Below are 27,302 nucleotides of genomic sequence, written 5' to 3'. Positions count from 1 at the left end.
CATTGGGGGACACCACTACTGCTCACAGTGAAAACCAGGGATCCTGGTTTTCTCTGACTGAAAAAAAAGAAAAATTCCCAATTTCTGGATATAAAAAATAACCCCAAATTAACGTCATGTATATATATATATATATATGACGTTTGTTTTTAATCCTGGGAAAATGCAGATTTTGGGTTATTTTTTTATATTAAAAAATTGGGATTTTTTTTTTAAATCAGAGAAAACCAGGATCCCTGATTATCACTGTGAGCAGTAGTGGTGTCACACTAGTGTCCTGACCTTTTTAAAGTTCTTTGTAGATATCATAACAATTGAGAGTTTTAAGAAAGGTGTTGAAGAACATGGGATGGCTCTGTGCATCTCTTCAGGGAGTTATTTCCTTGTAAGAAGGACAGCATGGGAGTAAGGATGAAGGCTTTTTTTTTTTTCCTTTTTTTTTTTTTAAGTTAGCAAATAAGCGATGCAGGCTGACACCTTCACCATCTTGGTATCATATAAGGAAACAGAGGATAAGCTATGAAGAATCTGAGGAGCAAAGCCAATTTCACTGATGAGAAGTGGAAGAAAACTGACACAGGGAAACAAAAGGCTAGGATATGTTGTCCAGGCACTGAGATAAAAAAAAATGATTGGTCATTTCAGCTGGATGCAAGTGGGGACACGACGCAAGGTATCTAAGCCAGAAGAAGGATGTGTGTTCTGGCCTATTTGCTATATAGGCATGGTGGGGTAGGCCCACCGGGAAACAAGAAGCCTCTCTTAGTGGTTAGAGGGAGGCCATTAACTGTATAATGATTGATTTCTTGGGGGGTGTGGTGGACCAGTAGGGGGCACTCACATGCTGAGCCACCCACCTCACTGTGCCTGTCCACCTACCAAACTCCTCATGCCTCCCCTGGGCCACCTCACATCTGGCTGACCCCCTTCCTGGAGCACATTCACAAGCCTAGGGTAATCGCTGCCACCACCCAGAAGGCTGGTCTGTATCTGGGCCCTGTGCCGCCTGGGGTGCACAGGCCTTGTAGATCTTGAGGATGCTTGACCCATTGTGAGAACTTGGGGTGCTTTCTTTAGCCTGAAGCACAAAGAGTAGCCTCCCTTAGTTGGCTGAGCATAGGGAGCTTAAAAGCTTGCCCCAGTCCCTCACCCAGTGAGTCCATCACACTTGTTATAGTGGAGAGCTTTATTGGTTAAAGAGGACAGGCTTGAGGAAGGGTACAGGATAGAGAAGTATGAAAGCATAACCCACAGCAAACCATGTCAGCTTAGTAGCTGTTTGATCTGCTTCTACATTACAGTCAGCTATATATCTAGATAAGTTCCAAGTAGTTTACTCACTTCAGCATCCTGAGAGAGAGGGAAAGAGAGCTGCAGATGTTCCAGTTGCTGTATGTAACTTAACATGGCTGCCGCCCATCTCCTGGGGAGTCTCAGCTTTATATAGCCCTTTTGACTTCACCTTTGAGACCCAGTCAAGGCCAGGTGTTGTTTGATGCTGACTAACCAATTTAAAAAGCTTCACTGGTCACCTAAGAGAGTGATGTGGGTTCAAGCCCCTGCCCCATGCGATGAGGTCAGTGCTAACACAATAGAGAGGTGGAGTTCCAGCCCTTTACCTGAAGTCCCTCACCTCCATGGTAACCCAGGTCAACCAGATTGACAGACAGGTGAGAAGACAATGGCAAGGAAAAACCTAATAGAAGAGTTGTGGAAGAAACTGGGATGGCATTCTTCCACGGGGGTAAAAGATGATAAAGCAGGAGTATGAGTGTGGGTCAAAGGTTAATAACTAGGGTCTCAACGGGAGACACTGAGCAGAAAAAACCGACCAGTGGGTTTTTTTCAGATTGTGAGGGGATTAGGGGCCAGTTGAGAGTTTTAGTGGTTTTATAATTGTCTTACAGTCCCCCAGGGCTCTCGTGGTGGGTGTCAGCTTCCTTTCACCCGATGCACTCTGATCTGGACTGAAGACTCTTTGCAGGCCCCAATCCTGTGTAGTGCTATGCAATGCCTGTGGGGTGCTGAGAAGCCCCCAGCACTTGGTAAGATCAGGTCCATTGCTCCAGATCAGTCTTGCATGGAAGGAGCAGTTTCAAGGGCATCTTCTTCCTGCATTTTATGGACCCACCAGAGAGAACATATGTGGAGGGGTAGTTTAACTTCTTCAGTGGTAATTATGGATGATGCCATGTCAAAACACAGGTGTGCATGCACAGCTGATTTGGGGGGACGAAGCGGGGAGGTGGGGAAGGGAGGCATCCCAGCCCTGGGTCTGGTTTTAGTTTCACCCACTCAGTTCAGGTACAGTGCTCATCTGTCACACTGTGCATTTGTTGGGGTGGGTCATCAAGGCCCATGGGTAACTCAGGCAGAAGGATCTGTACATGTTGAGTACCAAGGGTTGTTACTCTCCCATTCCCAGACTCCTTATCCAGGAGCACAACCATGCCCTGAGCTGGCAGTGCAGGGGAAACTTGTTCCTTTTCTAGGGTCTTGGATTAAATCAGTGCACCAAATCCTGCAGTCTTGGTTTTCATTCAGTTCTTCCAAAGACAGAACTGAGGTCCCTGAGATTTTTGGCTGATTGATTTGTATGAAAAATGCATGAAGATTCATGCCATGCATTCTTCAGTGAATTTGAAGAATGTACGGACACGTTTGCAGCCTTCAGTTTGGAGCAGAGTGGAAGGGAACAGGACCAGGTGAGAGGAAAGGAGTGAGCGTGTTTATGTCTACCATAAACTTAACCCCTGGTTAGGCTTGCGTTGTGGGTGGTACCAGCAGTTTGCTCTTCCCTCTGAAGCATCAATGTTGGGTAACGTAGCAGAGATTATGGAGGTAATTGCACTATGCAGATCTGATCTGATCTGGCAGTTCCAAGGGAACGGGCAGATGACAACTAATGCATACAGTATAGCAACAGGAAAGAAGAATTCTTGGGGTATAGAGATGGCCAGGTTGTCACCCATCGAGACCTGCAATGCAGCTACGGCACCACTTCTGCAAGGGCCTGGGGCTGGCAGATGTTCAGGGTCTGTCAGAGACGTTAGCAGGAAGCCCAGCCTGGGATTATTGCCCAGGCAGTTATGCCTCCCTTGGGTCTCTGGCCTAATCAGCAGGACTTTCAGCCCCGGCAGGGTGTCTAATGTTAGAATGTAAAGTTAGTGCCCAGAATTCAAGGTGAAGAAGGACATTTACTTGAGTACCAGTGGTCTTGCAAGCCTGACATTCAGAGTAGATGCTTACCAATGGTGCCTCTTGCAAACATACTGGAGGTTGGGATAATTTGGTTCAGGGCCAGATATGCTAGCAGAGCATGCTTATGGGTCCAGAGGGTGCAATGGGCATCATTCAAGGGTGCCAATATCACCTTTCTTGCTGTGCTCCAATTTCTTGTAGGCAAGGTTCTTCGGGTAGATATGATATCTTTTATTAGACCAACTAAACAGTTGGAAGCAAAGTTCTTTGCAAGCTTTTGGGCACAAACACCCTTTGTCAGGCATAGAGGGATGAGCCTACAGCCCTCGCTTCATAAATCTGCTGGATACAAAAAATCATGGACCTAATACAGACGTTGGATTTATGACACATTACAACCTGCCTGACATCTGATACTGCAGGTAACCTGCTTCCAGCTGACCACTTGCATTTCGTCATACATTTCCCTTCCTTCCTCCCCTCCTCTCCTGTCTACCCATTTTCTTCCCAACTTCCACTCGTTTGCATTATCACAGACATGCTTGGTGTAAATTAGTTTCTTTTCTACCTTGGAGAACACATAACATCAGCAGAGTCTCCCTATGCCTGAGTAAAAGTTTGCAAAGAACTTTTTTTCTAACCATTTAGTTGGCCTAATAAAAGATATCATGTCTACCCAAAGACCCTTGCCTGCCTATGTCCTTAGACCAACATAGCTACAGCCAATAACTCCCCCACCCCCATTTATTATATGCCTGTTTGCCTGTCAGATGGAGATCACATAATTCATGATTTCCAGATTTTCCAGAATTCGCAGAATAATAGAAAACAAGGGTTGGAAAAGACCTCAGGAGGTCACAGCTAGTCCACCCCCCTGCTCAAAGCAGGACCAGCCCCAACTACATCATCCCAGCCAAGGCTGTGTCTGCCTGGGTCTTAAAAACGTCTAAGGGTAGAAAATCCAAAACCACTCTGGGTAATCTGTTTTTGTGATTTACCCCCTTCTAGGAAGAAAATTCTTCCTAATATCCAACCTCAACTTCCCTTGCTTCAACTTGAGCCCATTGCTCCTTGTTGTGTCACCTGCCCCCACTGAGAACGGTCTGGCTCCATCCTCTTTGGACCCACCCTATTAAATGCCTTCTCAGTCTTCTGCAGAGTAAATAAGCCCAGTTCCCTCAGGAGTTGTTTTTGCTTCATCCCTTCCACGTCTCACTTCTTTCCCTTCATTTATATCTCTCTGCCACCCTACTCCCCTTTTTTCCTTCCTGTATTATGTATGTTTTCCTTCTTTCATCCCATCTATTAGACTTTGATCATTAATTTAAGTTCACCTGCCTTCTGCACCTTCTCAAAATCTCTTTCGGAAACTTCCCACAGAAGATGTCTATGAGCATTCACGGGCTTGAGACTTTAATTTCTAACAGCTCTGCGACTGAGACTTCCTAGAGTGTAACTTGGAAGCTGGAAATACCCATTTACAGTTACGGCAGAGCACGAATAGCAAACGCTTGTAACAGTTCTTGTGCACCGTGTGCTCGTATTGCACTTGATCAGCTTCCCTGGTGAAGAAGTGACTTGTCAGACTTTGGCCTTTCTTGTCTCATTTTTCTGTGCGTTCATTTGCCCATATGTTAGTTGCTCCATGCAGCAGTGTGAAGGAAAATCCATTTAAAACACATAATCCTTTTTCTTTTTTTGGAACAAAGTGCTATTTCTTTGTCTTTTCTTTTTCTCCTGTTGACAGTGACTTCCTTGGAAAGAAGCCTTAGATCCCTGGGGACCTCAAACGATACACAAGAGCTGCGAGATGGACTGTGAGTCTGTACTGTATTGCTACAGATTTCTCTTTTACCTTTTACTTATCTATCCCTGCACCCTCGGTAACTTTTCACCAGACTTTCTCTATTGTGTTTCTTCATGCTTATGATTCATGATGGTTGGAAATGCATTTATCTTATAAAGCTTCCCTTGCGCTAGTTTTTGGGTTGGGGAGGAAGGTAAGTAGATAATGGAAAATGATCACTCGTCCCAGACATGCTATTTTGTTTAATGTGAATGAGATGGCTGGAGTTGGAAGCTGATAGAGGTTTCCCTTGCCAAAGGCAACCAAACAAGTTGGAGGAAAGAGGGAAGGAATAGCAGGATGGCATGTTTATAGGGAGAAAACTGGCCTGGGACACTACACCTCAAAATTACCCACATCAAAAGAATTGTAAGTCATGTCTTGCTTTTGGTAGATAAAAATTGCTAGCCCTTCTCTTGCACATCCCTACACAGACACTGTTACTTTTCATCGTATGGGCACTAATCAGAAAATTAAAATGACCTTTCTGTATGTAGTGCATTAGGATGTTAAAACTTCATCATTTTTAGCAGTCAGGCTAACAAATTCACCCCCTCCCTCCACCCCTGAACTCAGTATTGCTGTCATGAGGGGACCCTGTGAAGCTGAGGACAAGACTTTGGTTCTGCTTCATTTCATAGTTTCATGATTTTATCTCATTGTCCTGGAAACCCCAAATGCCCCAAGGGTCCTTTTTTTCTATTTCTTTATTTCTTCAAGATCCAGTAATACAGCCAGTGCCTTCTAGAGAAGGAAGAAGCGGCAGAAGTAGTTTCTGAAGCCCTCAAGGGCTCGCTGATTTTTTCCCTGCCCCTGCCGTGCTGCTATTTTCTGTGGATGTTTCACCCGTATAAAACATATGGGTGTGCTGCTGAACTTTTCAGCCAAAGTAGGTACATTGAGCTCCTGTGTACTTCCTCGAGGTAGTTTGTACACTTGGCTGTACCTAGGCAGGTATGCTTGGCTTTTGGGTATATTGAACTGTTCAGTCCCGCAGATGCCATTCTGGCTTTGCTTTTACCTAGCGTGTTTAGAAGAGTGACGGTGATTAACCTCCTCTCTTCTAAAACAGATGTTGCTCTAATTTAAGTCATGTACAGACATCCAGTGACTCCTGGGAAAATCATTTCTCTCCCAGGAGAAACTATGAGTGTTCACATGTTCAGGATTTTTCTTCCAAACCAAAAATGCCCTCTCTTGGAGGAAAAAAAACAAAACCAAAACCCCAGGGACGGTCAGTGTTAAATCACTCTAAGGAGAGTTGATCTCGAGAGAATGAATGTCTGTATGCATTCTCTACTGAGAGAAGCCACAGCACAGTCCTCATGAATCCCAAGGTGCTTTGCCACTCCTCTCCCCATATCCTACCCAGGCAATATTGTGTTACTCACTGGGCTCTTTTTGCTCCAGCAAACACTTCCCCTTCCCAATCCACACATTGTGATACAGGAAGATGCATGCTGACCCTGAGCAGCCAATCAGGGCTGCCTTGTGCACTGCTGCCACCTATCTTGAGGCAGACTGAGGGAGCCTTTGCTCCCATAAGCTCTGTAAGCTGTCTGTTCTCCAGGGGCTCAGCATTTAAAGATCTGGTCAGGTGTCTGTTGGGTAATTTTTTTTTTTGCCAGGAAAACAAACATAGGAGTATTCTCCCAGATCATCTGAATGTGTGTACGCAGCCCTAGACACACCCAGTACAGCCAGCCCCAAGACACCCGAAGACCAGAAGATTGACCCCAACATCTTGTGATGAAAAATGCATCAAATCTCATTTTTAGTCTGTCTTTTAACTTTAACACGCCTCTCTACTTCTGCCTGTGTGCGGTGGTTTCAGGTTGAAAAGTCAGCTTTTGATGTACACAGCACTGTACGCCTCCTCCTGGCACCTCAGGCGGACTCCACATCCTCCCTTCTCACCCCCGCGACAGGAGAGCTGCCATCAGTGTCCTGTCACTGTTTTGATTCTCCCTTCCCAGTACCTCGTCTTCCTCCAGTGCTCCCATGGGTCCTGTAATAGAGCAGGAAAATGAATAATTAACATCCAGAAAACAAACACCATTGTCCATACAAATTGATTTTTTCCCCCAATTATTTTCTAATAAAGATTTATGCGAGCGACAAGGGTGCTTGTCTAAGAGTTTCTCTGCAAGATTAAATGTTTTGCTGGCTGCTGGACACCCCTATTCTGAGGATAACTTTCTGTACCTACAGCCGTAATGGTATTTGGAGAACTTTAAATTCTTTTTTAAGAAACAATTCTCATTTGTTCAAAGCATTACAGTCCTTCTCTTTGCCTTGTGTAATTCTGGTATACTCTGTAAATACGTACTTTACTCAGCCGTGACAATCAGTGATTTCATTTTTAATTTTGGAAATAGGGTAACTTTGAACTCCCCACCCTGCAGCCTCCTGTGACTCTGGAAGGGTGTCCTGCTGCTTCGGAGCAGGGGAGAACTCCCTGGTTTGTAGGAGGCAAGGTGTGCAGCCCTTAACTTAGCAGAAGCTTTCTCCTCCCCACCCCGCTCCTTTTTTTTTGTGCTCACTGTTGTCTCAGATTTGCTAAGAGGGCACGGCACAATGCTGAGGGCAGGCCTAGGTCCACAGGGATTTATAATGAGTTGTGCCCATAATGCCTGTGCTGTAGACCAGGAGTGCTGGTCAGGTCTGGCCCATGGAGTCATGGCATCCAACCCACGAGGATCTCCACGGGTGAGAATAATGGGCAGAAGTGGGAGCTCTGTGGGTTGGATCCAGCCCTGCCTGGGCCATTGCTGCACAACAGGATCAGGGCCTGGCCTGCTCCCCACTTTTCCGGATCAGGCTGGGCTGCTCAACTTCCACACCCCACACATCCAGATTAAGGCTGAAAAGCTCCACCTCCTCACGTATTGCAGTCGGGGCCTGGCTGTGTCCCACCCCCGAACCCCCTTTGCCCCGTACCTTTTCCAGATCAGGGGTGGGCTGTCCACCTTCCACCCTACGCTCTCTCCCCTCCCGGCAGATGGATCAGGGTTGGACCCTGCACCCCCCTGTGGCCTGATCCAGCCCAGGCCACGCTGACTCTGTATTATGGATCAAACCCACCAGCTGGATGCTTCGTGCAGAGGGACCTGGCCGGCAGGGTAAAAAGATTGGGCACCACTGGTGTAGACACTCGATTTCTGCGATTCCTAAGAGCTGGCAAGAATGCACAACCTACGCATGCAGCAACATCCTGTTGGTTAACTGCAAAAAAGATCTCTGAGGCTGGGTGCTGTCTCCCCCATGTTTCCCCTTAAGTGCCCTCTAACCCAGAAGGGACGGAGACAGCAATGAATGAACATGTGGCTAGTTTATCTCTTTTGCTGTTACGGCGAATACAGTAGTCTTTGAGTAGAGTTTTATTTGGACAATAAAATTGCCACATGGCCTGGTTTTATATTTGCTTTGTGAGGGTGGTGTTGGGAATAGGGGGATGTGAGGGGGTGTGGAAGGGAGGACTTCACAAGAAGTCGGTTTCCATAGTGCTTGCAGCTGTTGAAAGGCCGTGCAGAATAAAGTGCTCGAGCCAGCACAGGAATGGTGTAAGAATCAGCTTGTTTTGTTGGCTTCTCGCACTCCTGTTCATACACGTGCAAACACACATTTTGTCTCATGCACATGCTGCACGTAAGGTCTTGTCTGTGTAAGGAACTTGGTCTCAGTGAAGATAGACTGTGACTGTAAAGCAGATTAGCTCTTCCTGAACAATTCCCTGCGTGCACACATGTTGTGCTGAAGTAAGAGCACCTTATTCTGAATTGGCTTTATCCACATTTATAGACGCTGTCTTTTCTTGCCTACCACATACCCCCAAATAAGATGAACATGAGCCTGCAATGCGATGCCGTGGCTAATAAAGCGATCAAAACGCTGGCTTGCATCCATAGATGCTTTTCAAGCAAATTCTAGGATGTCCTTCTCCCCCTGTACTCAGCCTTGGTGAGGCCGCAGCTGGAGTACTGCATCCAGTTTTGCGCTCCACAATTCAAAAAGGATGTGGAGAAGCTTGAGAGAGTCCAGAGAAGAGCCACGTGCATGCTCAGAGGTCAGGAAAACAGACCTTACAACGACAGGCTGAGAGCCATGGGGCTCTTTAGCCTGGAAAAGCGCGGGCTCAGGGGTGATCTGATGGCCACCTATAAGTTTATCAGGGGTGACCACCAGGATCTGGGGGAATGTTTGTTCACCAGAGTGCCCCAAGGGGTGACGAGGTCAAACGGTCATAAAGTACTGCGAGACCGTTTCAGGCTTGAAGGAAGAATTTCTTTACTGTCCGAGCCCCCGAGGTCTGGAACAGCCTGCCGTCGGAGGTGGTTCAAGCACCTACACTGAACACCTTCAAGAGCAAATTGGATACTTATCTTGGTGGGATGCTATGACCCGAGCTGACTTCCTGCCCTTTGGGCGGGGGGCTGGACTCGATGATCTTCTGCGGTCCCTTCCGGCCCGAATGTCTATGAAATCTATGAAGATCTGCACCTTGTTTTTGCACAGGCAGGATGGAGGAAAAAAGTATTTCCCAGAGTTATGGCCACGAAAAACAGGAACAAAGCCTAATCGTCACCCCGCTCACCCTCACTTTGCTTCTGAAGCAAAGGATATAAGTTTAACCCTTTTACAGCTGGATTTTCAGCAGCTGTTGGTTGCTCAGCCAAAAGCTGAAACTGCAGTTGCTGCTGAAGGCTGGCCTCCATGCGTGAATCTAGGATTTTGGAAAGAGCAAAAATCAGCCTGCAGGGCTGTAAAATAAGAGGAGAGAGACCAGGAATAAGTAACAGATAGCAAAATTGGTGAACAAAGGATAGTTAGACTGGTTCAAAATTAAGGCCATTAAAAGAGAGAATTGTTAACACTAGCAGAATGAAGAATGATTTGCAGGAATTGGGTAGATTGTAATGGACCATTAAGTCACTGACTCTATCAAAACTGCCTGAATAGAAGTGCCATTCCTGCTACCAGGCTGTTGGTTTTATACTTTGGGTAAAGCAGGAGTCAAATTGGTGTATGGTGAACCTTTGGATCTGCCTTGCTAGATTCTTTCCCTCTCCACATGAAGCTGCTGGAGGGAATGGAAGGAAGAGAAGCAGCAACAACCTTACAGTGTCTTCATGCTTCTGTTCCAGGCAAACCACCCCCCCCCAGCTTTCCCCCTTAAGGCATGCACCCCAGTTCTGGAAAACTAATTTTGGGGGAAAAGATGTGTGGCGTGCAAGTAAATATGGTAATTATTTCTGAAAGGGGGTTATGCTAATTTGGAATATGGAGTGTTCTTCCAGAGCAAGAGCAGCCAGATTGCTAACTATTTTTGAACAGCAAATAAGAACTATCGATTTCAACATATCCCTCCCCCACTTTGTCTAGTGTAGCCCATAGCGCAGAAAAGAAGACCGTTGAAAAAGATCCGGTTATTATGTGCTGTTTATGATTATTATGTGCTATTTATTATAATACATTTATTGGAAATGACTGGGGATTTAGAGATTTTCAGGAAGAGGAGCATATCTGCTTGCTTCTCCCTGAGAGAGCCCAGAGAGTTAATTTTCCCCTTAAAATTGGAGCTCGGTTTGCAAGCGTGCTCCTCATCTAAAAAGCAGTGTGCGGCACCATAAGACTGCCTGACTAGTGGTGTCCAGGGGCGAACATCCATACATCCCAGAGCAAACATCTTTGCTCATCGCTCTTCAGCAGTGGGGTTTTCTTTCAGAACATGCTTGGCATCCTGCACCCCTCCTTCAAGGGGGCAGAGGGCCACCTCTTCTGGAGGATGAACAAGCTGAATGTCACCTCGCACAACTGGTGATTAGGTTATAGCACCGGTGTCAAACATAAAGCCTGTGAGCTGGATGTGGCCAGTGTAACTGTGATCTGACCTGGGTGTGTGCGTTTCATATGTAAAAGAAGTGCTAAGGTTGCAATGCCAAATATTCAAATGTTAGGAAATGCTTCTTTGGGCTGCTGTGCGGGCTACTTTAATTCAGCCTCCTTATGCATATGCAGTATGGCACCATCTTTAATTATAGACTCTCTTGCCGTTTTTCTCCTGTTTCATGCAATGCACAAGGAAGGACCAGCTCTGGGGATGAATCCTGGGTGTGGAGTAGAGGATGGTGTCTATAGGACCCATAATTCATTTCTTATAGAGGTTGGAAGGTGTGGAGGTATTACAAGAAGAGATACGAGTGTCTCATGCTTTCGGGAGTTGAATGTTGCCTGGGGAAATTAGATTTTCTCCCTGCTTTTGCCAAAAAAAAAAGTTCCTTTGTGAAGATGGGCAAGTCAATTAAACTGAAATGTTCAGCAGTTGTTCCTCATTCTCTGGGTGCCTGACATGAGGTACTTACAGTTTCTTTTTAGTCTTAATCTCTATACCCCAGTCTTTCACCTGTCTGCCTGTTCTCCTGGGGGGCATAGTGGAGGGACTTACTAATATTAAAAAGCCCCTCAAACATACTATGATAAGAGCAGCATAGAAAAGCTGGTGAGGAAATGGTATGTAGTAAATAATTCTTTACAACTATTCATTGAAAAAGGAGTTTAAAAAGGAAGAATTCAATAGCTTACACTTTAAGTTAGTACCTTCCACCCTCCGCTTTGAATTGGGCGAGCATCTCGGGGGCGGCGGGGAATTATAATGTAATTAAAGACTGTACATCTGGGCATAAAGAGTTTGAATTTAAGGCTGCATGGGCACCCTTAATTCTAGCATTTTCCCAGCTGTTGAGTGCTTCATTTTTCAGTCTTAATGTTCTTTTAACATAGGCGTTTTGGATGTAATTTTCTGCGGGAGTATACTGCTTGCATTAAGAGTTGTGTAGTGTGCACGATTCAGGTGCTCTGCTAAAAAGAAACTCCACAGTTTTCTTTTCTTCTTTAGTTTTTTGAGAAGAATTAATTCGGTCCAGCCTGTGAACAGGTCTGTCATGGGGAAGGGGAAAGGCCTGGCTTGTGAGACTCAGCTGTGCTGCCTGTCTGCTGAGCACCTGCTCTCCTTTGGGATGTGCACATCACCAAACAGCCTTTCCAGGCCTGCCACAAACCTGAGGTTTGGAGAGGAGAGGAATCTTACAGATAATAAGCCATCTCATCATTTGGGATTACCTTCATGCTGCCCCAAAAGGCAGGTTCATGTACCATGAAGTATCACCAGCATTTTACAGGGAGAAGGGTATCCATACCTAGGGGGCTTTCTCTGGGCAAAAGGAGCTGGTCGGTGCCTTTGGTTCTCCCATGTTCTGAGGCCTGTGAGCACAAGGAGAGACGCTTCAAACACACAATGGGATCTGAATGGGCACCCCCAGCTGAGGCCCATTGACTTGTATAAATGTAGGGTTGGGAGGGACCTCAGGAGCTCACATCTAGTCCAACTCCCTGCTCAAAGCAGGGCCAGTCCCAACTACATCATCCCAGCCAAGGCTTTGTCAAGCCGGGTCTTCAACACCTCCAGGGATTTTGATTTCACCCGTCCAGGTAACCTGTTCCAGTGCTTCAACATCCTCCTAGTGAGACAGTTTTTACTTACATCCAGCTTCAACTTCCCTTGCTGCAGCTTGAGCCCATTGCTCCTTGTCCTGTCATCTGCCCCCACTGAGAGCAGCCCAGCTTCATCCTCTTTGCAGCCCCCTTGCAGGGAGGTGAAGGCTGGTATTCAGTCCCCCTCGGTCTTCTCTTCTGTAGACTAAATCAGCCCAGGTCCCTCAGCCTCTTCTCACCAGTCCTGTCCCCCAGCTCCACAACCATTTTTGATGCCCTCCGCTGGACTGTCTCCAACCTGTGCACATCCTTTCTGTAGTGGGGGGCCCACAGCTGGACACAGGACTCCAGATGTGGCCTCCCCAGTGCTGAATAGAGGGGAAGAATCACTGCCCTCGATCTGCTGGCAATGCTCCTATCAATGCAGCCCAGGATGCCGGTAGCCTTCTTGGCACCAAGGGCACACTGCTGGCTCCTGTTCAGCTTCTTGTCCCCTGTCACCCCATGTCCTTTTCTGCAGAGCTGCTCCCCAGCCAGTCAGTCCCAGCATGCCCCAGTGCATGGGATTGCTGCTTCCTAAGTGCAGGACTTTGCATTTGTCCTTGTTGGACCTCATGCAATTTCTTTTGGCCCAATCCTCCAATTTGTTGAGGTCTCTCTGTATCCTAGCCTACCTCCAGTGTATCTGCTACTCCCCCCAGCTTGCTGTCATGCACAAACTCGCTAAGGATGCACTGCATCCTATCTCCCAGGTTGCTAATGAAGATATCGAACAAGACCAGGACCGAGCCCTGGCGCACTCCACTTGATACCAGCTGGCAGCTTGACATCGAGCTATTGATCGCTCCCTATTGAGACCAACGATCCAGCCAGCTTTCTGTCCACCTTACAGTCCATTCATCCAACCTGTACTTCCTTAGCTTACCTGCAAGAGCGCAGTGGGAGACTGTATCAAAAGCCTTTCTAAAGTCAAGGTATATCACACCCACTGCTTTCCACGCATCCAAACAGCCAGCCATCTCTTCATAGAAGGCAATCAGGTTCATTTTCTTGAATCAACTAATTGCAAGAGTAGGCTGCCCCTCGTCAGTTAAGTGTGTCTACTCACTGATTCCACACCCTTCATAGTCTGATTCAAAGCTAAGATACAGGCTGAACATGGCATTGGTTATACAAATTGATAGTTGCCTCTTGCCTGTGGCAGAAAGCCACCTTGGTTTCTCCCCCAAAATCTCTGCCCTGTGACACTGTGATTTAAATCTCTGTGCTGTGACCATTCAATTAGGATGGGCCTAGCACACAGGGGACCACACCCTCAGCCTGTCTCTTTAGGGAACTGGAGCTGGCTGCATTCCTGAGGGAGGGGGAAACCTGCTCCCTCTGCCTATGGGACTTGCATCACTTATCTGGGTAAGGGGTTTCTACCTGCGGAGCTGGAATCTGCCCGGTAACAGGTGATGCATTTCAAATTGGTTGGCTGACAGCCAACTGGGGCTGACCTCCGCTAGCCCAGGTGAATGAGGTCACAGGGGCTATATAAGTTAGGACGGGGAAGGAGGCGGTCTCTTCTCTCCGGCCATGAGGTGACGCAGCAGACAGGCAGGGGACAGAGAAGCCTTAACATCTGAAACTGGCTCTCTCCCCCCAAACTCACGAGCTAGGAACCGCCTGCCTCCAAAGGGAAACTTCACCTGCCTTTGGAAGATGCTTGTGAGTAAGCTACTCAATCTGATTAGATATTTAGCTGGAAGTATCACAGATGCGTAATCAAAAGGCTACCACAGCCAGACTGTTTGCTCTTTAGGATTTCTAGATATTGCTCTATCCTGTACCCTAGTTTACCCTACCCCCTGTAATCAATAAAGTTCTCCTTTTTGACTGGTGTGGGAGACTTATTGAGGGGTGGGTCTAAATTATGCCTAAGAGACCCCTTAGGTCTGTGGACTAAGGGAGAGTTTCCTTTTTGCCCCCGGACTTGGGGAAGTACCCCAAGTGCCTGTATTGGGTCGAGTACCCGTAGGACTATTAGGCCTGTGTTTCCCCGAGGATACAGGGCCGAGACAGTCCACTCTCAGGGTGGTGGCGGCACGTTACCCCCAGACTGGCGAGTGTGCTCCGGGAGAGGGTTCGGCTGGACATAAGGCGCCCCTAGGGAGGCATTCAGAGCCTGGAAGGTGGTCGGGCGCAGGGAGGTGGGCGGCTCGACACAGGAGCGCTCCCTACTGGCCCGCCTCATGTGGTGGAAACAGCAGAGGGATACGAATACCCAGCTGTGTTCCTGGGTGGGATCTCTGCACCCGGCACATTGCCCATACAAAGGAGAGGATACAGTTTTTTTTATTATTAGTACTGCAGCATTCAGTACTGTGGATCACCACATGCTTTTATACCTCTGTATTCCTTCAAATAGAAGGCACTTAAAAAAAGAAAAAAGAAAAATTTCTTTTGAGAATGGCCTGCATCTTTAAGTCAAGGGTGAAATAGGAGCCAGTAGGTTTTATTCCAAAGACACATCTTTATTTGGTGGATGGGGCAGGGTCCCCTTAAACTGAGAGTCAGGAAGTTGGAATGCATTTTAGATTCAAAGATATATTTCATCCCTGGAAGTTTTCCACAGCAGGTTACTTTACTGGGATGTTTTAGCCAGGGATGACCTTGCCATGAGTAGAGGGCTGGGTTGGAGGACCTCTGGAAGTCCCTTCCAGCCCTGCTTTCCTATGATCCCATGTTCCAAGGAATAGGATACCTTGAATCATTTTCCAACCACACTAGAGAGGCAGTTATCCATGCTAATTGGGACCAATATCCATTGATAAAATCCAATTGTTTCATTAAACAGATACACCCACACACACATGTTTTTCAGGCCCTTATTTCATTTTTTTTTTCATGCCCTAGAACAGTTCTCCTCCTTTTTTAGCTACCATTGCTCTCCCTGGTACCAAGCACCAAGCAAGGTGGTGGCACATCCTACGCTTGGATAATTGAACTATTCACATAATTGACTTTCTCTGCAGTTTCTTTCCCCTTATATACGTGTCTTGCTTTATCTTTATATTACTCTTGATAACTTGGAAGCACTGGCTTAAAAAAAAAATCCTCCATTAAGGTATTTATATTTCTTAAGAAATTCAGATTTATTTAAAAAAAAAAAAAATGAAAAGCAGAAAGATATTTTAAAGTAATAATTTTCTGAAAGAAGATATATTTTTTTTAAAGTAAATCAGAAGCTTTTAAGTGTCAGCTAGTTTAATTGAGGGGAGGATTTTAATAATATTTTATGTGGTTTTGTTGTTCTGCTTCTGTAAGCTTAAAAAAAAAAAAAAGCTTTCCATAAATATTTTGAAATGCCATTTATATTCCGTTAATATGTTAAACCCTTCAAAGTAATACCTTCCCTGTTAAACTCACAGTAGCAGGATTAACTTTATCTATCCTTTATTTATCGCTTCTGGCATCAATTTCTGACGTGAACCACCTTGTAGGTTTGGCAGTAAAACCGGGTTACCAGCTATCAGCATTTACATATTACTGGATAATACACCTGCTCTGTTCATAATTATATCTTATATTTAAGATATAATCTCTCATCCTTTAGCACCTGAAAGCAACCGACTATGTGACAAACTACAGAGCTGTCTGCTAGATTAATTTATCACATACCTTTGACCACTTTATCTATCCTTTGGTTGCTAATCTGTCTTTCCAGGGCTTCTCCTGACATTCCTGACCCCGAGTAGTTTTGTACAGCTGTAGTGTGTGTGTGCACACGCATTTGCTTGTGCTCGTGTGTTGGACAGCCCACATACTTGAAGCTTGGAGAGACGTAATTTCATTTTTCTCCATTTCAGTGCAAATGACCCTAGCTAGGGACCTGAGATGACAGGATTCAATCACAAAACATATGGGCAATCCTGGACCCTGCGGGGGTTTGCATATAGCATTTGGTTTGCACTGGAAGTGGATTCGTTCACAAGCTGATCAGAAATAGTGGCCACATGAAAGCATGGAAAGCATTGCTGTGGATTAACACATCAGGGCTTCACAGGCTGTGAGAGGGTGGAGTGGTGCTTGGAGGAGCTGGGTTTGCAAGGATCAGTCAGTGGTCCAAGGAGGTTGGTGCTCCCATCCACTGAGGAGCTGCAGAGATGAGGATAGGGGACCTGATGTGCATGTCCGGGTCTTGTTTTTGAAGGTTGCTCCATGCTGTTGCCTCTGCTCTTCAGTGCGTTGTAGCAGCCCTATCATCAGAGGGACCTGATATTTTTGTGCTGGAGCTCACCACATGTCTCGTATTGGTTTGGCATCTGGTAGTGGGCCACAGCCATAGCCCCATGAGCTGATGTTACAGCATAGAAAGATGGGTCCCTGCTCAGCCTTCATTCCACTTCCAACTCCCTTCCTAACCCATCCCATCCCATCCCACTTGCCCCATATATATTTCTGATTCCCTTTCCTTCCACTCACAATGCCTGGAACAAACTGGTCCCCCCATGTTGCCCCTTTACTTGGGAGCATCCCTCGTCCCCTGGGGCACAGGGTAGCAGTGTCATAAGGAGATGAGCAGACCCATGGTGCCAGGGGAAGGAACCAGGATGAAGAACCAGAAAGGAGTCATTTGGGTTCCTCCTCCCAAGTCACCCCCCATTGCCATTTATTCATTTCTAGCTCCAGATGAGATGTTTAATCCCTCCCCCAGCTGTAATTCTAGTATGTTAGACATTAGGGTCCAGACTCTGTTCCACCGATTTGATACCTAAATGATTCCTCTCTCATTCTGCCTGAGTCCCTGAAAATCCCAGAGCATCTGCTTCTAACCCATACCAACATCTTAGTCTTAATTAAGTCACAAGAAAGCAGCAAGGAGGATGAGGACTCACCCACCCTTTGCACTAATGGTTTTAGGAACTCAAGCTGGATATAATTAGGATCATACTCTGGGTGATTTAAGTACCCAACTGGGGGAATCTAACAGACCTTGGCCCCAGGACTGTTAGATTGGACCCCTTCTGGGAATGAGGCATGGCACTGATCAGGAATCTAATCAAAGCAATTGCTTTTCTTCTGCCGTTCCAATGTATCCAAGCACCTTCAAAGGAAAATTGATTGCAACACTGAAGTTCCTAGTGGATTTCCAGGAGCCTCTGGTATTTCTACCTTTCCAAGACAAGCCCAGGTTGGAGGCAGGGTGTGCTTGTTTGTCTTAAAGTGTCAGTTGGTTCTTTTTATTGAAGACATTTATAGTGTAAAAGGAGATGTTTGTTGTGTCTGTCTCTCATGGCAGAAAAGCCCTTCAGGAAGGAAGGTTTTGCAGCAATCCCTTCCCCTGGCCAGACTCTATGCTCAGTAGCTGTCCTCTGGAAGTTTGTTCCACAGCAAGATGCCTTCACTGAAAGGTGCTCTACCCCCTGCTCCAGTGTACCTTTCATTACGGATTTTGATCTACATCATCCCAGAGCACAGTTACCTTAACTGTTCAAAGATCCAAGTTCAGTCTGTTTTGTAGCTGGGGCTTTGTTTATTCATAGCTTTGAATCTTGGGACCAATTCTTAAAACTGGCAGCTCCAGCTGACTGGGGGTGAACGGAGGGGCTTAGTTAGGGCAGATCCGGGGGGCAGGGAGGGGAGAGGTGCACTTGCGTCCTGTAACAAGTGGGCATTCCAGGGCCAATCTAAACATAGGCCGACCCACTTGCTTCCAGGCAAACAACCCTCCTACCTCGCCTGCCACGCCTTGATGGATAATAATTACTTGCCCTGGTGACAAAAGCTTTACACACAGCTCTGACCTTTCGTTATCATGTCCCATGCCTCACAGATGTTCCTCCAGTGTCTCACACTGGGACCTAAGCTCCAGAGTCTCACACGGGACTCTCACTCCCCACCAAAGCTTGTGGTCCCAGTGCCTTCACACTGGGTTCTTTCTTTATTCAAACTGTGGGCTCTAAGCCCCTCACTGGACTCCATGCCTCCACACTGGGCTCCAGGCTCCTCTCTGGGCCTCCAAGCCCCAGCCCTGGGCTCCAAGCCCCATCTCTAGGATCAGGGCTCCAAGCTCCATCTCCTGGGCTCCCCCTGCTTGATCTTAATACCCACCAGGTAGGTGGGGGCTGGGATTATAAGGTGCCTCATACTTGCCTTTCACTGGGGAGGCAACTGGCCTGGCATTTCCAGGGACTACCCCACCATGGGCAGCTCCATCAGACCATCCTTCCCCAGCAGGGTGTAGTTTTTTGTCGTACCCGGGACAGGGACCTCTTTTCATCCCTATAGTCCCCCCAGACCTCCAAGGTGTTGAGCAGCAGCTCAGCCAGTGGTGTCTCTCCAGATGCTGGCAACAGACTGCTGGTTTTGCTGTTCAGGGCCTGGCTTTTATAGGGAACAGCTCGACCCTGTTCCCAATCAGGTAATTAGGTGTGATTGGGAAGCATAGCGAGCTGCAGACTGCTGTGTTTCTGCCTACACACCTAGGAGTACACCCTCTCCCCACCACACACACACACACATACACTTTGATTCCTACTTCATTCAAACTTTAAAACCAACAGCCTGACAGTGGCAGCAGCATTTCTATTCAGGCAGATTTGAGGGACTCCATTGACTTTGTCGCTCATTATAATCTACCTAATCCCTTATAAACTCTTTATTTCACAGGTGTTAATTACCCTTTCTTCTTTTTAATGGCCTTGATGTTCTACCAGTCATGCTATCCTGTGTTCTGCAGTTCTGCTGTCTGTTAGCTGCTCCTGGTAATAAAGCTCCTATTTCACAGCCCATCAGGTGGTTTTTAACTCATTCCTATGAGGTTATTTTTGTTTTTGCTTCTTAAACTGAATGATTTAAGCCTGGGCCCTTGCATATTAGTAACACTTCTAATTTATTTTTAAGGGGAGAACAGTGTTTTTTTTTTTTAAATATGTGATGATGTACATCACCATCTGCACCCCGCATATCTCTATTGTAGTTCCACCCATGGCTCTAGTATGGGTCTGATGTACTCATGGCCACTTGCAGGCATTTTAACATTGCAGATTATAGTGCAATGTAGAGATACCCAAACTAGCTTGGGTACTGGGAGAAGCAGTGTAGATCAGTAAGCATGGAGCTTTGCATGGATTAAATATATCCTGTTTCTCAACAGGGACAATTAGTCCATGTAAAGTTCTGTGCTAGCATGCCCAGATCCAATACCCAAGCTAGGTCATTTAGAGCAATCACAGGTGTCTTTACACTCCTTTGCATTGTACAGCAGAGTTATATGTGAAGCTTTGAAGCATGTGGGTTAGGTACACTTCATTATCTGGAGTCCTGGCAGTATCTGCAAGGTCAGCTTCAGAGGCTGAATTACGGTAACCTAGCCTGGAGGTGACACATGCATGGGTTGCCATGCTCAGATCCTTCCCTGCGAAGATGGAGCTTTTTAGTAAGCAGGAGGTGGAAGAAAATATGTTTTTGAAATTGTGTGTGTGTGTGTGTGTGTGTGTCGATGTGCATGTGCACAAGTATTCAATGACAGAGGAGCTATCGTCGCATGGATCTGTGTTCCATAGCAATTAGAAAACCAATTGGTGATCAGGAGAATTTGATTCTCTTTCCCCTTCTGTCCTTCACTTGTGCTCTGGTATTAGGTTAAATCCTTTCCGACATGGATTCCTAACCTTAAATGGGTAGATCCACAGATTAATACCCAAACACTAAATAGGGCTGCTTGTCTGAAGTTTAAAAACGTTAGCCTGGACTGCTCACAGCTTTAGTTATGCCAAGTGCAAATTTGGGATGGTAGTTGATTATGCTTAAAGAAGTGCTTTGAGATTTTTCTGAAATGCACAGTATAAACTGATATATTTATGTATATTGTAAAGCTGTTCAGTTGAGTTGGTTATAGCATGGGGCTAATAACCCCAAGGTCTCAGGCTCGATTCCCGGTTGAACTAGATGATGTCCTGAGGTCCCATGCAACCTGACTTCTTTATGATACTATGTCTTCACACTGTTCAGTTTTGAATGACCTTTCTGATTGCATCTTCTCCAGAGTAGAAGATGGCCTTCTCTTTCCACAAACAGAAATCTGATTTTTTTTTTTTTTTTTTTTTTTTTTTTGTTGGTTTCTGAAATACAATTATGATATACTATCATAGCAAGCCCCAGCACTTTAGAAGGCTTAAGAGTTCAGTGGTGCTTTGAAAAACAGCTCTACAATCCTTAAACATTTCTTCTCTCCTATACAGTGAGAGATAGCAAACTGTCTTTCAAGTTCCTTGTTTGAATTTAGATTTTCCACAGGCATAAATCTGTAGCCTGAGATTGTAATTGCAGCGACTTGCCTCTGGACTTTTTGGCATACATTTTGTAAACTTCCTTAGGACAAAAACTCCTTAGAAGAAACATCTTGACTCCTTTCAAGTTTTAGTACCCATGGTTACTCATTAAACAATGCAGTTCATGGGCAGAATGGAAGGGACCTGTGGGAAGAAGCCTGCTTAATATTTCATGTGTGCATACACAGAGTATGCTGCTGTCAGGGCCAGTCATTTCTTTGGCAGCCTCGCCCACCAGGGGCCTGACATGTTAATTCAAACATGCTAATGCTTCATGAAATGTACCGTGGCTCTATGCAAGATTGCATTTATTTCCTGAGATCTGCATTGGTCTTAAGCCAGGAGCTTGTGCCCCTCTTAACTAGTTGTTTCTTCTGATCATTTGGTTGGTAGGTTCCTTAGTGTTTTCCACCAACTATTTTCTGGAAGGTATGCTGGGAGAATGAGTTTGGGCTGCTGGGTTTTTTTTTGCAGTAAAAGACATGAAAATCCACCTCTCAGGATAGGGAGATGATCTGTTGTGCAGCTCTTTGGTGAACGGCTTGTTCTAGCATGCTCATATTGCCACGTTTATTGCAGGTTAGGCCTATGAACAAACAGATGAGTCGGTAAGCGTGCCATTCAAACGTGCCCATTTTAAAACTGCATGATGACAGTTGTAAGGCTTAAGGAGGAAGACAGCGTGTTTGGGAGGAAAGGCACAGTGTATACGTAGGAGCGATGGGATCATTTTGAATGTGTAAATACATTGGTGCTCCTTAGGCTGTGGGGTCTCTTAAGAGGACTGGTTTAAAGCCCGTGATCTGAGCCACTTAAAGCTACACTAGAGAAATCATTGTAGAGGACATTGTAGGGAATGAGCTCAGTGGAAGAGACATGAGTAATGTTGGATAAGGAGACAGGGAGAGCAAAAGTAAGGCGGCCTCATGAAACCAATGTGTGCACCAGTCTGCTCGCCAGCTGCTTGCCGATGTCTCAACTTTGGGGAATTTAGCAAATGTTTTAAGCGATTGCCTCCACAGCAGGCAGCTATCAGCCCTTGGGACCTGATGTTGGGTTAACCTTGCTATGTGCAGACAAACATGCATGTGTTATCTTGAGAAATCTAGCTTGCAAAGGATTTTATGTGCTTCATGGAATGATTTTTTGTGCTACCTTCTGTCTTCGTATTTCCCTTATGTTTTACAACAGTTACTCATCACAGAAGCTTTTTGTATACGCAGGGCTTGCTTCTTCACACCCGTCACCTCTGCCTACTCACTCATGCAGGATACCGAATTAAGTGGCATTGTGTTCAGTTCCTACATTATGGAGTGTGATGTCAGCAGAGGACTATGATTTCCTCTCTACATTCAAAGACCTTAAAAGAAGAAAACGCCAGTTGAACAACACTCATGCTTTATGGTTAATTTATCTATAGAGTCCTTTTTCTTTTCTTCTGAGCACCGCTTAGCTATTTTTTATGGAACGAATGGGCCCAGAGGCTTAAGATAACAGGGGCCTGTTGCCTTATAGCTAAACAGTTAAATAAGATTTGGGGTTTCATGTACAGAGACCTCAGCCTGCTTAGTCCCATGGCAACAATCACCATTAGAAATCGTTTCACCTTTATTAACAGGAGGAAAAAAAAGAAAGAAAGCAGATCAGATAAAGCATTTGAAATGTAAAATATTCAGCCTTTCATTTCAGCAATACTTTGCACTCCCTTTTTCTGAAGGAACAGAGAGTTTTTTGTGAGATGTCCACTCCCCCCTGTCTCCCATCTGACAGTCTTCTAGATAGTATTAGCAATGGTATTAACTATTTTTTTTTTTTGGTGTGGTGGGGGGGAGAGTTAGCTGGAGCTGTTGCTAAAAATGTATCCTGCTCCTATGAAGATACAACAGGACAAGCACAGGGAAATAGGGAGAGGAAATAGCATCAAGGAAAGAAAGGCAATTTTTATTTCTGGTGCTGGTGTTTGGAGACAAGCAGGCAAAATTCATATTCAGCACTGTTGGGCCCGTTGAACTTGCACCAGTGTCAAGCTGTTTAAGACATTGGTTTTAGCTGCAGTTTTGGTATTAGGTTCAAAACGGTGTTGGAAAAGGGTCATCTTCTCCTATCTTCTGCAGAGTTACAGGATTCATGGTTCCTAAACCTTCCCGCTAAGGGCCTAACCCGCAGCTTGAAAACCTTCAAGGAAGAAGTCTGCTCTTTCTCTGGTAGCTTGTTCGGTTATTCTGCTCTGACACTTGAGAAATTTCCTTTGAGATTTGAGCTAGATCTGCTTTGCTTCCTGTCCTCGGTGACAGGGAAAACCAGGTTTTTCCATTGTAATTGGGGCATGCTTTCACATATTTGTAAAGTGCTATCATGCCCTTCCTTAATCTTCTGTCCTCCAAAGCAAGTATACCTATTTTTTCTAGCGGTTCCTCATAAAAGCTTCTAACCAACCTCGTTATCATCTTCCAGCTTCTTGGACCTTCTCCAATTTCTCGACGCTCTTCTTTAAATGTTTTCCCAAAATTGTACATCATACTTCAGCTAAGGTATAATCAGTGCTAAGTAGAGTGGGGTAATGTGCAGAATAAAATAATTGTACTTGGGTGTCTCTTTGGCCTGGACTTGTTTGATGTCTATGAGACTGATGGAGATCCAGTAGCAACATAGTGGACACTGGGAGATAGCAGTGACAGGAGCCATGATGGTAAGAGGAAGATATCAGTCCACCTCTCTGATTAGCACTGATGTCGAATTAAGGCCGTCAAAGAGAGAAGGTAAGTACAATAGTCCATCCTCTTGCTATCTTGTATACCAGTTAGACCTAATTTCCAGCACACACATTTTCTAAAATTTTTTTTTTGGTTCCATGCACTTCTTACTCACCAGACAGAAAAGGATCTTGGAGTCGTCATTGATGCCAAGATGAACATGGGCCGGCAATGTGGGGACGCAGTCAGGAAGGCCAACCGCACCTTGTCCTGCATCCACAGATGCATCTCGAGCAGGTCCAAGGAGGTGATCCTCCCCCTCTATGCGGCACTGGTCAGGCTGCAGCTGGAGTACTGCATCCAGTTCTGGGCACCGCACTTCAAGAGGGATGTGGACAGCATGGAGAGGGTCCAGAGGAGGCCACTTGCATGATCCGGGGACAACAGGGCAGACCCTACAATGAGAGACTGCGGGACCTGAACCTGTTCAGCCTCCACAAGAGAAGGCTGAGGAGGATCTAGTGGTCGTTTAAAAACTAGTCAGAGGGGACTCGCAGACATTGGGGGAGTCCGTGTTCCCCCAAGCACTGCCAGGAGTGACCAGGAATAACGGTCACAAGCTGGCAGAGGGGAGATTTAGGCTAGATATCAGGAGGCACGACTTCACGGTCAAGGTGGCTAGGATCTGGGACCAACTTCCAAGAGAAGTGGTGCTGGCTCCTACCCTGGGGGTCTTTAAAAGGAGGCTGGATGTACACCTTGCTGGGGTCGTTTGACCCCAGTACTTTTTTTGTGCCATGGCAGGGGGTCAGACTCAATGATCTGCTCAGGTCCCTTCCAACCCGACCAACTATGAAACTATGACATGATCTCAGCATAGCAGGCTGTTGTGTATGTGCTAAGTAATATTTTCCATCTTTAGTGCTGCTAATTTTTATGTGAATACTTCTAGGCAACTGACTTTTGTTATGTTGCCTAGCTTCGACTATTGACTTCTGCATAGCAGAACAGTGCTTGATGTATTATGTCTCCTGTGATGCATAAATTCAAGATGGTTTTAAACATCAGAAGTGAGAAGATTTCCTTTATGTCACTCTGAATACTGTTCAGGCAAGGGGAAACCCTGAACCCTATCATGGAGAAGCCGTTGTCGGATCTATAGTCGCTCAAGGATTTTGCATTGGGACAATCTTTTTGGTGGCAAACACAGCTTGATCATTTAGTGATGACAATTATGTTGCTTATTTGAAGCGCACCGATGTTATATGCCTCCTCAGTGCCATACAACAAAGCCTCTTCAAAATGTAGATCAGTCTTCCCTGGGTCCCTGACCTCTGTTCAGTCCACCAGATCAAACCCTTCTCCCTGAGACCACGTGAATCATAGTCGGGGAGAAAGTTGTTGAAGTGGACTCGAAGACAGAGCAGCTAATACTTGGAGAGAGCTTCCTTCTTAAAAGGTAATAATCATTTCTTAATGTGGAAATCGTGCTCTACCTGCGGCAGTTCTGGTTTAGTGTAATAGGTAGGAAGTGCCTGGCACCTACCATGTTTCATTACACGTATACTGTACGGTAAGTGCTTTTGATTCAGATGGTGAATCCCAAGGTGGTCAATACAATTACATCTGTCAACCTAGCCAGCAGCAATGGACCTTGTCTGGAAGTAGCACAAGAGAAGGGTGGAACATCTCAACTTCTGACCTAAGCAGTTGTAAATACAGTTTAACCTGGATGAATATAGGCTAATGAGATAGTTTGTTGGGAACGAGGGCAAACCGGTGGATTCTTTGCCAACAAGAAAGCTGCAGTAACAGGTTGATAATTGTGGAGTCACTAAGCCCCTGAAACCCTCCTGGATGCTCAGCAGCTGCAGCAAGGAGAGGAAAGGCAGATGTGCTGCAATGTCTGGAGAACAAACATCAAGACAGAGGGCACTTTTGCAGCGCAGAGTGCACCGAGTTCATCCCTTGCCCCCATCAGAATAATGTATTTTTTGCAACATTTCAGCTGTACAGTACAGGATGTAAAGGTCAGTTTGCATTTCCATTATAAATCTATGTTTAGAGGTTTGAAAGGACGCTGTGCAAAATGTAATAGGTATTTTTTTCCCATTTCATTTTTGGTAATGGCCTCTTGGAATGTTAATAAGTTTGCACTTATCCAGAGACATATCTGAAAGTGCTTTATAAGCAGGCTTTAAATAAACTTCAAATGTAGAGCCTACTTGTTGCCTACAAGACCTTTGATATTGCTCTCAGCCACAGACAATTCTGCTTTCCACAGCTACGTATTTCTTCACCACAGCATGCGACTTGATTGGTGCAGTTGCCCATAAGCTTGTGATGGATAGAGACCAGTGCTGCCAGTCCTTGGTAGGGAAACTGCAGTTTTAAAGTCAAGAAAACTGAGACGCAGGGACTATTTGTGGTCACAGACTGAATCAGTTGCACGTTTGTGGATTACTTCTTGTATCCTTGCTCTTTGGTTTAGTCGCTAGACAAATGTAATTGTTTTAATCTATTTATAAAGTAGCAATCCAAGCAGCCCTTCTCTTCAGGTTTAGCTTTTTGTTCTCCATAAAACAATCTTTTGACATGAATTTTTCATTATCTGTGGGTCTTGCCCTGTGCCTGGTAATCCTGTTTTCATCCTTTGTACTTCTGTGTGAACTCTGATATGGGAAATCTGGCAAACTGTTCTACCATGTGCCTTTTTCTGCAACTACTAATAGTGATAAAACAGGAAAAGCAGAGGGAATAGCCAGATTATGACAGGTCTGGTGGTTATTTCCCAATAGGGGTGCTATTCCAAGGTTCCCCATGAAATATTTTGTTTTTTCATACGTGTTTCATCCTTTTTAGGTTGAGTGGCTGATAAATAATAAGCCATGAAGAACAAGTGAATGGCAGAAGGCAAGGTTGAAGTTGACCTATTGTTCAACTAGATGATGGGATTAACACACATTAATTGTATCACAGGAAACAGAATGTAAGGAAATCTAAATAAGTAATTAAATCTACTTTGCAAATTTAGTAGCAATTATATATCTATGAATTCCAGTTATGTATGTGTTTATATAAATAATAGCAATTCATGGGTACATACTTGCACCTAATATATATATCTATATTTCTCTCTATATATCTATAGATATATCTATCTATCTTGACACACACACACCTATATACCTAATATCCCATCATCTAGTTGAAGAATAGGTAAACTTTAACCCTATTATATGTATGTATGTATGTATGTATGTATGTATGTATGTATGTATTATGTGCAAGTCTTTCAGGCATAATTGGTTAAATTTACATAAATATATAAAACAGACAAATGTTGGTGAAAAGGGAACCTTTCCTAGAAAAAAGGATTGCAAAATATATTTATATCTATAGATATAGATATTAGGTGCAAGTATGTACCCATGCATTACTATCATATAATATATATTAGGTGCAATATGTTACTGAAAGTCTAATATATATGGTTATAGATAATAATATATACTATTGCAATTTTTTTCTAGGAAAGTTTCCCTTTTTGCCAACTCTTGTCTGTTTTATATATATGTAAATTTCACCAATTATGCCTGAGAGACAGGCAGTTAAAACGTACATCTGCTTTTTTCCTGTGAGGATTGTGTTGCCATTAGCTGTTTTGTTTGCTATAATAGTTTTCTACTTAGAGAGAAGAAAGAAAAGAGATGGGCAAAAAAGGAAAAAAAAAAAAAAAAAAAAAAAAAAAGG

The 27,302-nt window shown here is 45.1% G+C and overlaps 1 protein-coding gene across 2 annotated transcripts in view; it reads left to right on the top strand.

The window, feature by feature from the left end:
* TSNARE1 (t-SNARE domain containing 1) overlaps window positions 1–27,302 on the top strand; it is a 1,046,259-nt gene that overhangs the window by 426,570 nt on the left and 592,387 nt on the right. For both annotated transcript variants that reach the window (XM_019528236.1, XM_019528235.1), the window contains exon 5: window positions 4,949–5,018. In XM_019528236.1, coding sequence (XP_019383781.1) covers window positions 4,949–5,018 — 70 coding nt within the window. The remainder of the gene's footprint in view (window positions 1–4,948; window positions 5,019–27,302) is intronic.

The sequence above is a fragment of the Gavialis gangeticus genome, unplaced genomic scaffold, assembly GCF_001723915.1.
Source record: "Gavialis gangeticus isolate Ggan-Ray unplaced genomic scaffold, GavGan_comp1, whole genome shotgun sequence".
In the NCBI taxonomy this organism is placed as follows: Eukaryota; Metazoa; Chordata; order Crocodylia; family Gavialidae; genus Gavialis; species Gavialis gangeticus.
Note: the sequence above shows the minus strand (reverse complement) of the source record. Positions and strands in the feature narration are given on the sequence as shown.